Raw genomic sequence first — 14574 nt, forward strand, 5'->3', positions numbered from 1 at the left:
AACCTCAATCCCCACCCAGTTCCAGATTCTTCCAAGCTCCACCCTCTGCCTCCTGCACCCCACCTCCCAAAGCACCACCTAGACCTGGGCTTTCCTTCCTCTGATCCGTGACTGGGCTGCACCTTTAGTCCATAAAGGGCGTTGCTCGTGCATTTTCATGTGCACAGTCAAGAGGGCCTAACGTGTGAGAAGGACCACACAGATGGACTCCACAAGATGCTTTGTTAAATGAGAAAAAGGGTCTGCTTCTTGGAAACCAAAGCAATGCAAAACATTGTCTTGAAACCCCCAAGTCACGCCACACAGGTAACAATCTGCCACATAGTCAAAATTCCAAGACAGGAAGAGGAAACGGGGAATCCCATAAACCGCCCATAAAAAATGTCATGTGCAAAACCAGTCAGACGTTATGTTGATTAGAGCAGCTTCCATGGTTCCGCAGACACCATGGCCAGGCTCCATGTCACCATGAGGGACGGGACACGGGAGGGTTCTCTTGAACAGACTCCTCGCCAGTGTTTTGGGTTAGTTACCGAGGGGAAAGAACTCATGAGCGGGATCTGAGAGGTCTGAACAAAGCCCAGGGGATGCTGCTGCAGGAGAAGAATCTGCATCTAACCATGACCGTGGGTGATGACACTGAGAAGCCCTGGCACAATCAGAAAGGCTCTCACAGCTCTCTGCTAGCCATCTGGAGTCACGTGACTCTCAGATTTCCCCTTGGTGGCCACTTAATCTGGGAAAACACTTAAGATCAGGGTTAAGGTGTGTAGAGCTGAGAGATGCAAACTCCCCTCCCAAACTTGAACAGCAGGGAAGGTGAAAGAGACCCACCCATGAGCAGGAACCTGAGGTGAGCTAACCAGAGTGAAAAGTGAAGTGAAAGAAAAGCGTATTTTCCCAGAGGGATATAGGAACAACCCACTATAATCACTAAGTCATCATGATCTATCTGGAACGGTCACTTGAAATAAGAGTCAGTTAGGTCCTCAGAGTTCTCCCATCCAGGATGACCTGTGCAGGAAAGCATGACCTCTGACCTCTAATACTGGAAGGGTCCAGAAATGATTTCAAAAGCAAAGTGTGTTTTACTCAAAAGAAACTAAAGATTCACCCGTCTTCTATCTACTGCTTGGTTTACAATGAACAAAAAAATTTCACTTATTACATTAAAGAAGGAATACAAGCACCAGCAGAGAAGAGACCATTTACTAGGCTATATGATCTGAGGGGCCGCAAGAGGTGTCCAGTGCACGGAGGTGCTCAGCTGAGGGGGCGAGAGGCACTGTGAACCAGCCACAGTTCAGCTCGCCAAGCCGGGCACTGCTGGCCCAAAGGAGCACCCTTCTGGAATTTGTCCTGAAGGTACCTGACAAAATAAGACCTACATCCAGTACTCCTGATGGAAGGTGACGTGGTGAAAAAGTTCCAGGCATTAGAGATATGAAGAGCTGGTTTCAAATCGTGACTTTGTTATTTACACGAAACATGCCACTGGTGAAGTATTTTGAACATTTGTTGACTCAGCTATAATACAGGGTAATAAAACCTTCCAGGTATTTCATAAGGATTGAAGTAAGATTTATTAGCACAGTATGTTATATTCACTAAGGGACAGTTCTTCTTTTAGAGACAGAGGTTCTGGAGCTTCAAAGAGTATGAAGGATGGATTTCTACTAGCAACATGCTCTCTTGTGGAGGGAGATTTTCTATTTATAAGTCAGCTGCTTCTTTATTTTGAAATTTTCTATTTCATTGCATTGGGGGCCTACTTATGCAATTCACTTTTTTCTTTTTTGATGACTAATTAAACGTGAGGTTACGACTGTGACTAAGATAAAGTGCAAACATAGTAGTTACATTTCCTGTGCTGTGTTTTCTATCTCATTCTCTTTCTCTCAGTCAACATTCAAAGAACAGATAGGACTTCTGCTTCTGGCTAAGACAGAGTAACAGGGACAGGATTCCCCTCCTGCCTGAAAGAACTAAAACTCCACACAAGACAATGGACATCACACAACAAAGCACTGTGGTCCCTGGGAAACAAATGATTGCCCAGGTTACTGCCTTGAGAGAAATCCAGAGGAAGCCCTGAGTTGAGGAGAAGGAATTGAGAGTTTGGGGAGGAACAGAATGTATAGAGCAGAGTACGAGAGAGGCAAGAGCCACACAGAAAACTCTGGAATCTGCTGAGGACCCTCCTCAAGTACTCGCTGAGTACACCTGTGTGAGGGAAGTACCCAAGGAAAAGTACCACAAGAAAGAATTACAGGGAACACTCCCCAAACCCCACACAGGATTGGGAATCATGCTTTGCCAAAATGGTACACATAACTCACAGGACACTGAGTAAAGTACTCATATGGGTTCTACCTGAGTAGTTGGGAAAACCTAACCCTACACCAAACACTGCTCTCTGGCCCTACCTAACAAAGCTTAAAAGGTTCAATGTTCTCTAGTAACCTGATCATACCCTAGAGCAATGCTTGAGAATAGGCAGAGAAAGACAAACATACCCAGAACCCAACAAAAGAAAACTTACGATGCCTAGCATCCAATAAGAAATTACCAGGCAAGCAAAATAGGAGGAAGATATGACCTACGTTGAGTGGAGGGACATGAATCAATCCAAAATGACCCGTAAGTGACACACATGATAGGTTAGTAGACAAAGACACTAATAACATCTATCATAATTCCATTCCATACGTTCGAGAAGGTAGAACAAAGACTAAGCTATATTAGGAGAGACACTAAAGATTATAAAAAGACCAAAATCTAGAGACGTCTAGAGACTAAAGACAACAATGTCTGAGGCGAAAATTATATGTCTGCAGATATTAGGTAGAAACTATCTACAATGAAACACAGAGAAAAAAAAAGACTGGCATAAAATGAACAGAGTATTCATGAGCTGTGGAGCAATGTGGAACACCTTGATATACATGCACCTGAAATCCCTACAGGGCGTGGGGGGCGGGGGGGGAGATCACATGCAAAATATACCTGCAGAAATAATGGTTCTAATCTTTCCCAAATTGATGAAATCTACAAAATTGAGAAGCTCTATGAAGTCCAAACACAAGAATCTAGGAAACCTATATGAAAGCATATTGTATGATAGATTTTTTAAAACTTTAGAAGCAGATGTCTTGCCAGATACACTGCAAGCCAGGAGATGGTGCAGCAGTTCCTTTAACAAACTCCACAGGGGAGTGGAGGAGGAGGAACTGTTAACCTACAATTCTATACCCAGCAGAAATATCTTCCAAAACTGAATGTGAATTCCTCACAACTGCATGTGATTCTACAACCCTAATAAGAAGATTCTTTTTAATCAGGGTGAAATAAAGACCTTATCAGATATAAAAAAAAACCTAAGAGAGTCATCCAACACCAGCAGAAATTGGAAATGTTAAAGTCCTACAAGCAAAATCAAAAGGAAAATGATACCAGAAAGCCACATAGATCTAAAGGAAGGAATGAAGAGCACCAGAAGTGACAGCTGTGTGGGTAAATTAAAAGAGCGGATGGGCTAGACACAGCTAGGTTTACTTTTTTTTTTTTTTTTTTGGCTGTCTTGGGTCTTCGTTTCTGTGCGAGGGCTTTCTCCAGTTGTGGCAAGCGGGGGCCACTCTTCGTTGCAGTGTGCGGGCCTCTCACTATCGCGGCCTCTCCTGTTGCGGAGCACAGGCTCCAGACGCGCAGGCTCAGTAGTTGTGGCTCACGGGCCTAGTTGCTCCGCGGCATGTGGGATCCTCCCAGACCAGGGCTCGAACCCGTGTCCCCTGCATTAGCAGGCAGACTCCCAACCACTGCGCCACCAGGGAAGCCCTACATTTTTTACATTTATGTAACTCCACAGTTATTTTCTGTGGTTATTAAAGGTGCCGCATAATATTCAGTTCCTCAGATTTGCACCTTTTTTACTTCCTGTAGGTAGAGAGTATGTTTCAGTCAAGATAGCTCTGAAATCAATAGTGCATTTAACATTAAACTATCTATCCTACTAATGCATTTTGTTACAGAGATATGTAAAAACTATTTAGGCTTTTAAAATTCTAATTCCTAAGGATGGTCACGTTGAATAACTCCAGTTTCTAACACTGCGTGCTGCCCAGTAAGAATCCTATGCATTTGGGCCTACCTTTCCAAACTTGGAGGTAGCAAACTACTGCATGCCAACATAGCACCTCGGAACAGAAATAATAAGGAAAACAGTAATATTTGACAATTCAGCTGTAAAAGGGATGCCTATTAAAAGCCTGGGAGAATTCTCACCATCTCAACATGCATTCATACCCAAAACCTGAACCACACCAAGTCCTCACCCCTAACACTCCACATTCAAAATCCAACCTCCTAGAGCAGGGCTGACTGTCTGAACTCCATCAAGTATTACACTCCCAAAGGCTTAAATAACTAAAATACAGCAGCTCTTTGTTTAACAAAAAGAAAACACTTACATCCCTACAGAGGCAGAGTCCACACTATTTTTTTTTTTTTTTTACTAATTCAGTAGACACTCGTGGAGTTTGTTTTTAAAAGTGTGTCAGAGATCTTACTATTAAGTACTAGCGAAATAGGGGCCACCCCCCAAGGGCTTAGGTGTGAGTTACGTGTGAATAGCCCAGATAGCATCTTCACAAACTACAACCTCACCCCACTCACACTTGCTCTTGCTCCATGCAAGCAAATACCTGGTCACAACAAGCTTTGTGGAAGAATTCACACTCCACACCGTTAGGGTCCTTCCCGTGACTCAGTAACTTCAAAAAAAGAGGGACATAGGCCCACACTTTTCCATCTGCCCATGGATGGCGGTGAGGGCGGTGCCATGGAGAAAAGATAGAAATCACAATTTGCATAAATCAAAATCACATTTGAGAAGTCTTCAATGAATGTGCATGTCCCCATGTAGCAATTCATGTGTCATACACGCTGATGACAGCTAACAGTAATATCTCACATGGAGTCCTCATTATATACCTGGGAGCTCCTCATGAATCAATTTGCCTAGGACACAAAACCCCCCATGAGGTGGTTACTACTGTCACAGACATTTGACAGATGAGAAAACCGAGGCCCAGTGATGTTACAGAACCTGCCCAAGAACACATAACAGACAGTTGAGCCAGAAGAGGCCACATGGTCTGGCTCCAGCCCATACTCTTAACCACAAGGTCCCCATGACACGTCCCTGAGAACTACCACCCATCCAAAGATAAAATAAGTACATACAACACTTAATTCTGCTAGATATCTGAGTGGCCAAGTCCAGTGACCCCTGAGGGACCATGCATTTTGGATCTCCCATGCACTTACACCTGAAAGTATACCATTTCACCAACTTCTTTGTACACCTTCTTTCCACCAGCCAAACACATAACCCCTATCCTGACCATAACCATCATTCCCAAGTTTCTCACAGTCTATCCACACATGACTGACAAAATTGGTCCATTCTGGTTTCTAAAAATCCTCAGATACTTCTTGCAGGAAACAAATTTTACAATAACCGAGTATCATGGGATGAGCAATATAAGGAGGTGAGGGTAAGGAGCTAGGCATGGCATGATGAAAGGCTGAAAATCTCTACAATGTTTCCATTCTAAACAGTAAGAACTAATTAATGTATGATTTTTTAAATTATTTATTAAACTCACCTACCACAGGGATCAAAAGAAAAAGAAAACCAACACCTAGGAACTCCCACCAGCGCTGACTCCTTCAGATCTTCAGTGGCTGGGCTGCCCTGTCCATCAAACAGGCAAAGAAGAGCTTCTAGAGAGGTTGGCTTCTCCTTTTACAAAGAGTGACTTTAGATGATGACCTTTTAATGACGAGGTAAAGAGATACCTTTTATTTTTGCCTCAATCAAGAAAAATAAATCCTATGGAACTCTGGATTCTACTGCTTCCTATGTGCCAAAAAGATCCCCAACTTAAGTAAAACCAATGGCAGCAAGTACATAGGACCAAACATAGCTTAGGGGGTTTCCGGTAGAAAAATAACACAGCGTAAACACATGGGATGTTTTGACTAAAGACTTAAGAAATGTGTTACAAGCATCAATCAGAAAATGGAATTGCTTCAACTTGCAGGCTGGAAATTCAGGGCCAGGTCTAAACTGAGGTTGGCGTAGTCTACACATCAGATTTCAATTTTTCTTAAGGAAGTCAAACACATAAATTCCCTCTTTCTTTCCCTCCCCCACCAAGACAAAGGCATATTAACTGGTGATCCTAAAAACATGCACCTAGAAAGAGCAATTAACTGTACAAAATAGCTAGCAATTCGTATCATTCTAAAGAGAGAGGGAGAGAGGGAGGGAGGGAGGGAGAGAGAGAGAGAAAGAGGAAGAGGGAGAGGGAGAGAGAGAGAGAGCATTTTCCAAAACAAATACATAAATCATGACTGGAATTTTAGGACTCAGTGTTCTCACATAGGAAGTCTAAATGCCAAAAGAGAATGCAAGTGGTGCATCATAAAACATGCTCTTCTCGTGCATATTTATGGGAATTTTAGACGCTAGATAAAGAGTAAGATCTAGTCAACAATCAGTTCAATGTAGCTTCAGCGACATTTCAAAATCACCACTTTAGGTAGCTACTCTGGGCTTGGCTTGGAATCAGCAGAGACAGCGCACTCGTCAGCTTCTTAGAAAAGGTACGTTACATGTAACGTGAAGGAAGGTTGAGCACTGAAGTCTGACGGTCGCTGACAAAGCTCCAGGAATTCAGATTCCAGTTCATACCCTTACAAGGCAGGGCTCATACCACAGAATTTATACTAAACGTTTATGCTAAATACCAACAAGGAATCAAAATAAGCCAAAAATTATTAAAAGTTATTATTTTCTATTTGCTATGTACCCTGCAACACTTCAAGACATTTATGCCCTAACTACACTACCCATCCGTAAACTACGGATGGGTAGTGTAGCCCCTTTCTGCAACGCAGGCCACCCCAGACCAGCCCTAAATCTAGCCTAACCTGTCAAAACCTTAATCTACACTATATATCCCTGATAGTAGACTGTGGTCGTAACTCCCCAAAATGCTGTCATGAATCCGTAATTCAGTAAAAGAAGGTACTTGGCACACTAATAATTAAAGCAGATTAGCAATGCCTTAAGTTTTCCTTAAATTCCCCTAAACAAAGTTTCTCTTTTTCACTGCCCTGGAGAATTGAAGTTAATTGACTGATTTGCACACAGCTGCCACACAGGACCACAGTCCCGTGCAAAGAGGAAGCCGGCAGCACTGCCATCTGAGAAAGGCACTAGGAGCCAGGGACAAAGGGCTCCCCACACCCACCCCAAGAGAATGAAGCCTAATGGCCTTTGTCATCATACCCCCATGCCGACCGACCTCCCCAGAGGTGAGGGTGATGGACGGCCATGTAGCCGAAGGATGGGTACTGTCATTTCCAACCACAATCACAGACTTTTGTTCCTCAAAATCAGATGAAAGATGATGCATGAACCGCCCCCCACCCATGTCTGGAAACATGGAGAGTATTATTACACATTCCAGTATGTTTACTAATGTGGTTTTTCTTACACACCCTTTAACCCCCCTCTTGTGACGCTGCACTTTTCAAATTGGGGCCGAGCGGATGTGTGTCACAGAGCATCTGCAACATGAAAGGCTTACACTGAGACACTCAGCCAAATGGTTTTAAACGGAGTAACATACAAAGTCCAGTACACTGGCAGAGATACTTCTTACATACGCGTGCTAATTGTACTAACAAATCCAACGACACCTTCTAAGACACAGTGCCGAGGATTAAGGGAAAAAGAGGATGGAAGTTAATACAGACTCTATACCACGGGTATTCTAAACGAAGACACTGCGTGACAGAGGAAACTCAAGGCTTGGAGCTATGCGCCTCAAATTTCAGATCTAACGTACAGTCCTGTTAAGGATTTTAAGTATCCACACATGGCCACTCTTCTCCCTGCCTCTTAATTTGCCACCATATTCAGTTCTTCATTAGATATACACATCTAGATGGTTTCTGAAAAGTAACTATGATGCTGTATACAGAAAGGGCAAACAACGAAGTCCAGACCAGGAGTTATTTTTTTCCCCTTTCCCAAACCTCTCCAAAAAACAGATTCTAAGAAAAAGTAATTAATCTTGTCATCTAGGAAAACACTGAATATGAGAGCAGAAAAGGAATGAAATGAAATGTAAATTCTAAGGCGGGGGTGGCGTTCCGCGCAGACAACACGAGGCGTGAAATGAGGCTGATTACTAACAAAGGGTTTTTAAAACACCCAATTAAAAGCGTTATTATATAATGTCACTGTCTGACCATGACGCCACAACTCGTAGCAAACTACCATAGCCAACTTCCTGATCAAGCTACCTGAAGCTTATTTAGGAAGGTCATTTAAAATAATTAAAAACCTGCTGGTAAATTAATTTTAAGAACCGATTTCACACCTACTAACTTGGTTAACACCAAGTGGATTCTGCTTTCCTGACAAGGGGGAAAATGTTTCAGAAACACCACATTTAATTCTTCAAATTTTTAGAAACATCTCTTTAGAAATGGCGAAATACCATCTAATATACTCAAGAATACAACTGATGAAAATCAATTACAATGAACAGCAAAGACAGGAATTACAAGTTGGCAACTCTCTGGCCAATTTTTATGGCAGGAAAGTGTTTTCTTTGGTCCACAGCATTTTTTTTTTGCTTTATTCATCTCTAATAATAATTAGTGGACAATATTTAGAAACCAGGATATTTGATACAAAAATCCAGAATTCTGGCTCCTCTATGAAAAAAATCAGGAGATTGGGTACGAGTGGGCCCAAGTTTGTTCCCACGCGGACAAGACTGGCACCTAGTTTGAAGTCCCTGGTTTAAGGCACCAGTACGTTCAGCCTTGGGTACTAACCTTTTCCTCGACGGCCCTTCTTCAAAATCTGAAGAACTAACATCGTTGCTAGTTGAGGACACTTGGGATGCATCGTCCTTCTCATTCTCTGACTGTTCTGATGCTGGTCCTAATCCCTTAGACTGGCCATTACCAAGGAGCCCTACAGGTGAAAAAAGGGGACAAACACTTAAATACATGACATCAGGAAGCAGCACTTTACCACAGTTAACCCTACACAGTGGCTGATGAGGGCAGACAAGAATCTCCTGGATAGAAGAGAATCAGAAGGTACATATCCCTTGTGAATGGAGGGGGAAAAGTCCCACCTCATCCTACTTTAGACCTTACACGAGAGTGAAATGCCTACCAAAGAAATAACTCCAACGGTAGGAAAGTCAAGCAGAAATGTGTAGTTGTAATAATACACTACAGCGTTCTTTCGTTCTTTCTGAAGTGCATCAACATCTTTCAGGGCTGGGGGGTGGAAAGGAAGAAACCAACTGCACGTAGTACCGATTCAAACTAGTTACCCTTCCAGGGCTACATATTTACTCTAGAAACACTGAAATGCGTTTTGGAATTGCCTTCAGGAACCAGTACCTGCCACCCAAGAAAAAGCATCCATCATTGCCTTGTGGCCATATATCAGTTCTTAACTAGAGGTCTGACTGTACAACTTGCTCTCCATAGCAATCCACTGTAACAGAGTCACTGTATTGGAATCTGATTGTCTCAGAGGATAAGGATTCTCCAGGACTCCATACATGGCCCCAGGCGGAAGAGGGAGTCTGGTGGCCCCAGGATGAGCCACTAGTAACCCAGACTGGGAAAAGGGCTATGCCAAGTGACATAGAAGCTGCTGAGCCACCAGCCAACGGGTCACAGCTGAATAAAAGCCTGGTCTTATAGCATTCAGATGTCCTTATATCTAGGGTCCTGGATACGATTTAGGTTCCACCAATGGGGGGCTTGTACCCACACACGTGTCCACAGCCACCGGCCCCCACTTCCACTGTCTAGTCACCAGCCTCTGAGCATCAGCAGAAATGCTAGCAAGTGTCTGCATTCTCACAGCCACGGTGTTTGGCTTTTAAGTGAAGCCAAAAGGGCAGGGTGGCCCCTTGATTTTTGTACTCCCAACCCTTCCAGCAAGTTTGTAAGCACTTACGTCCCTGTATGAAATCCCTTTTTGGTTGAAGCACTTAAAGAGCGGTTCCTATTAGTTGCAGGAAACACTACAATAGAACACAATATTCTACATATTGGGTAAGATTTTCTGGAAGAACACAGTATACTGCAACAAAACCCTGGGACTTAGCCTGTTTACGCATGCATTTCCCCAGTTATCTATTTTTACATCATTTCAGGGTATGAGTAATAACATAACGTTGGAAATCTAATACAATGCAGTAAATAAAATCCCATGGCTGTCACTTAGACTTGTGGCTTTGGGAGTCATGACTACAATATGGAAATGAAAACACTAGGCAACTTCCCAGAGAAACAGAAAATGTGGGGAGTTTGCACTGTGAGGCAAACAGGAGACATAATTGCAGGGAAATCTATGAGTCTAAGGGTTGAAGTGTGGCCAACATTTCAAAGATGAGAGCAGTGCTATCCATTACAGTAACTGCTAGTCACAGGGAGCTACTGAGCACTTGAAATATGGCTATGTGAGTAAGAAGATGAACTATTATTTTTATTTAATCTTATTTAAAACTCACTATAACATTTCTCTAATAATTTGATATTAATTCTTGAAATATTCTGGGTGTATTATTAGGTTACGTCAAATACATTTAAATTAGTCTTACCTGCTTCTTTAAAATTTTTTAATGCAGCTCTAGAAAACTAACACTACATATGTGGTTGAAATAACATCTCTATAGACCAGCACTAAATTAGAGAGCACTGCAGTACTGTCATGGGCCGGGGGGATGACCACGCAGCAGCCCACCCAAATAGTAGGAAGATACAGACCATACTTATAAACACAGATTAGGAAACTAGCCCAGGGACATAATATAAGTCACGTGTAAAAAAAAAAGAGGTGCTAATGGATGAATTACCACACTTGAAAAGGATGGTAAATTCAAAATAAAAATTCTGGTTATGGAACCATATATAAAATTAATTTTTTTAAGGGGGGGATTATCTCTAAAATAAAAGCGTACTCTTGGTTGAATTCAAATTTTTCAATAGTATGTAAGGACTTAAAGAAGAAGAAAGCAAGAAAGGAGGAAGGAAATATAACTTCATTTTTTTAACACCCACCATATGCCAGGGCACTGGGGATACAGGCATAATCCAACGAAGCCTACATTTTAGTAGTGAGAGGAGATACTCCTGTGTGTATCAGTTAGCGGTATGTACAAAGAAGAAACCTTGCACTTGCAGGGCAAGCAATAGGGGAGGGCAGTGAATATGAATCACTGGAGCCAGCAAGCAAACCTGCAACAGCAAAACAAGGAGAGCAAAGCTGGTATGTACAATACACCTAAAAAACGAAAAGCAAAAACAGTGGTGGTGCTGGTGACAGTGGAGGAGGAAGAAGAGGTGATTGTCTGAAGCTGTGTTTGGAACACGGAGGAAACAGAGGGGCCAGCAGGCACTGCTCGGTGAGCCTGAGGAAGAAGCACTTGCTGTCCCCTCTGGTATATACACACCAAGATCTCAAGCATCTCCTGAGGGAGCAAGCAGCTCATGAGTGAATGAGTGAGCAAGTGCAGGAATGAGTTAGCAGAGAAAAGTTCAGCTATCCAATGACAGCTGTGCCCTTGTCCTCCTGACAAAAAGAACCTCTGTAGACTGTAAGGAGTAGTGACCCTCAAACTTACGCCCTGGGCATAACCCCAGTGTGTCTCTTCTAACAAATTTCCAGATGATGCTGGTTCTGCTTTGGCTGGTCTAGGGGCCACATCTTGAGATCCGCTATTGCAGGGGGAAGCAAGATTCAAGCCAGTAAGAGATCTAGTTGCCCTGAGACACTATAAGCTCTGGGCAAGTGTGCACTAGATCTCAGGAAACCAATTATGTTTGTACAATCTATCATAATACAACTCACGGTAAGGCACCTAAATCCAAAGTTCACTCACAGTAAGGCACCCAAAACCTAAGTTCTGCTGGGGCTTTCTTCCACCTTGGATCATCAATTTTGTGAAAGGAAAGAAGGCTGCTTACAAAACTTATCACAAAGCTATCAGAGCCTGCTAATGACAAATACAGTTAAAAAGTAACGCATGATGGAAAAAAAGTGTTCATATCTAAGAGGCATCAGTCTAGAACAAGGATATAATGTTTCTTTTCTCCAAAAAAAAAAAAAAAAAATCAACTGCCCAAGCACAAATTCAGGGAAACTGGGTTATCAAGTTTTACACGAAAAGGGGGAATTTTAATTGACTGTATGTGCGCTCAATGTCAGGCAAAAGGATGAGAATGCTCTGAAACACTAAGGCATGACTGAGCTCCATTAAAATGAATCAAAGCGCTGAGTCCACAGTCCCAAGCCCTCATCAGACTAATATCTTCAAAGAACACCAAAGATGCCTCCATTCCAAGGATTAACAATGTCTGTTACCTGAACTACCAGACAGATGGGTTGTCATTCACTTTCCAGATCAGGAAAAAGGGGCCGACACAAAGGGACTGCTTGCCTGCTCTGTGAACTAGGAGACCTCAGCTGTTTCCAGCCTTTACGTACTTGTTCTGCGTATAACTGACTGTTTCAATTTGAGTACCCCCGTCCTGACATCAGCACAGAGAAAATGTACATTTATTTTTAGTTAGACAGTCTCCATGGTTGGATAAACCTGGGCTTTTTTCTTTTCTGCACACCACCCACCCCCTTATTCACATCTCCAGTGGACTGGCTCCCCTATTTCATTTTGAACGTTTTCATCCAACTCATACCACCTGCCCAGTCCAGAAAAGCCAGGTCAGCAAGATGGAACACGACACCACGGGGCAGAAGAGCCGTTATCAGACCATCAGACAAGCCAATGAGTACCGCCTTTCCTTTCCGCTATGGAACAAAGCCCTGCCACAGATCTCTTACATTATTTTTAGTCAATGAGAAATAATCAAATGGCATCCTCTCCTCCAAACACACCAACTGGCTTTATCTTCCCACCCTCGCCCAATCCCACCATCAGCACAAACCTTTGTCGGGGGGGAGGAGGTTACACAGAGGAGACGCGATGGCCCAAAGACCGCCTCCCCACACGAGCATTCGTTCTCCTCTATTAATATTCAGTAGGTTGAACTTAAATTAAACCACATCTATTGTCTTTCACAAGAGCAATAAATATGAGCTGAAAATTCCAAATCACTGCGGTAAAGGCAGCCCTCGGCGAGTCACTGTCAGCTGACGGGGCGGCGTGCCACAGGCCACCACAAGGGCAGTGCCCATGTTCACGAGCTGAGAACCCCAAGGAAACAAAATTCAGGAGCTCTGGACCCTCATCTCCCAAATGAGCAAGCAACTAAAAGGCTTTCAAGGCAACACACCCGAACTGTTTCTTCCTAAGCCTGGAACGGCGGCAGCAGCAAAGAGGAAGGAGCAGTCCTGTTCTGAGGGCTGGAGATGCGCATGAACAACTCCCCCTGGCCTTAACATAAGGGGGGCTGGGAAATTTAAAACACAAATGAGGCCAAAGATTCCTTCAGCTAAGTGACGATGAGAGCTACAGATTTCAGAACAGAAATGTGCACAGAGAAGGAAATTATTTCCTAACATCTGAAAAGGGGGGACTAGAATGGGCAGTGCTTACAATTTTCTGTTTTAGACACAAAGAAGTTTCGCCAGTCCTCCCATCAGCTACACGTACGTGATGGAATACAAAACTGAAGGAAAATCTAATGCCCTTATTTCACAAAAGAAGGGTTAAAGATAAAGGAAAACAAGGAGACCTTTGAAGCTGTTCCCGAGCTTCCAAAACATCTGGAGCACACCAAACGTATTAGCATATTAGGGAGAGTCAGTGTATTTGGCTTTGTTGTAGAAGAGATGCACAAAAGGTAATTCTGTATTATAGAGCCAATGCCCGTCTGTCACCCTGTCACTGCGAGACAAGGTATCACATTACATATTAAACAGTCAAGCATCCAAAGAGAGCTTTCATTTGCTGCAGCAGCGTGTGTGTGTGTGTGTGTGTGTGTGTGTGTGTGCGTGTGTTGGAGGATGGGGGTGGCCGGCTGCTGTACTTTTGAGTTGAGAGGAAAAATTATAAAAGCAGCCCCTTGGTTGAGGTAGGACCCTCTCTGAGGTATTCAGAATGTCAAGTTTGCTGCCACTACTAGTAGACAATAAAGCCTATTTTCACTCAAATTTTGGAAGAAAAATTGGATTGTTTGCTTTTTGCATGTGGATGCCAGGGAAATTCTGGCTTGGGCCAGCTTCACAGGGTCAACATGAATATGTAGTTTAAACCCAACTGTACACACTCAGGTCAGCAGCTGAGCTTCTGGATGGATCGCAGGGTCCAGGGAAGGGGGTGAGCAGTGCAGAAGGGTCCGCAAAGCTAAGCCCAGGCTGGTCCACTGACACCCTTTTCCATCTCAGGACGCTGAGGTGGCTGAGAACAAATAACAGTCGTGAGGCATGATGTCACTGCCACACTCATGGTCAACGAAGCACAAATGAGCGTGGTTTAATACCTCAGCTGATGGAAAATA

At 43.3% G+C, this 14574-nt stretch overlaps 1 protein-coding gene across 2 annotated transcripts in view; it reads right to left on the bottom strand.

Annotated features, from left to right (window-relative positions):
• JARID2 (jumonji and AT-rich interaction domain containing 2) overlaps positions 1-14574 on the bottom strand; it is a gene marked incomplete at both ends in the record, with an annotated part of 243284 nt that overhangs the window by 87033 nt on the left and 141677 nt on the right. Inside the window, one exon of one of the 2 annotated variants that reach the window (XM_079713196.1) lies at positions 8920-9061. In XM_079713196.1, the coding sequence (XP_079569322.1) occupies positions 8920-9061 (142 nt within the window). Of the gene's footprint in view, positions 1-8865; positions 9062-14574 lie in introns of both variants that reach the window. The other variant, XM_079713195.1, reaches the window with a different exon arrangement.

Source organism: Hyperoodon ampullatus, assembly GCF_949752795.1.
Source record: "Hyperoodon ampullatus genome assembly, chromosome: 10".
In the NCBI taxonomy this organism is placed as follows: domain Eukaryota; kingdom Metazoa; phylum Chordata; class Mammalia; order Artiodactyla; family Ziphiidae; genus Hyperoodon; species Hyperoodon ampullatus.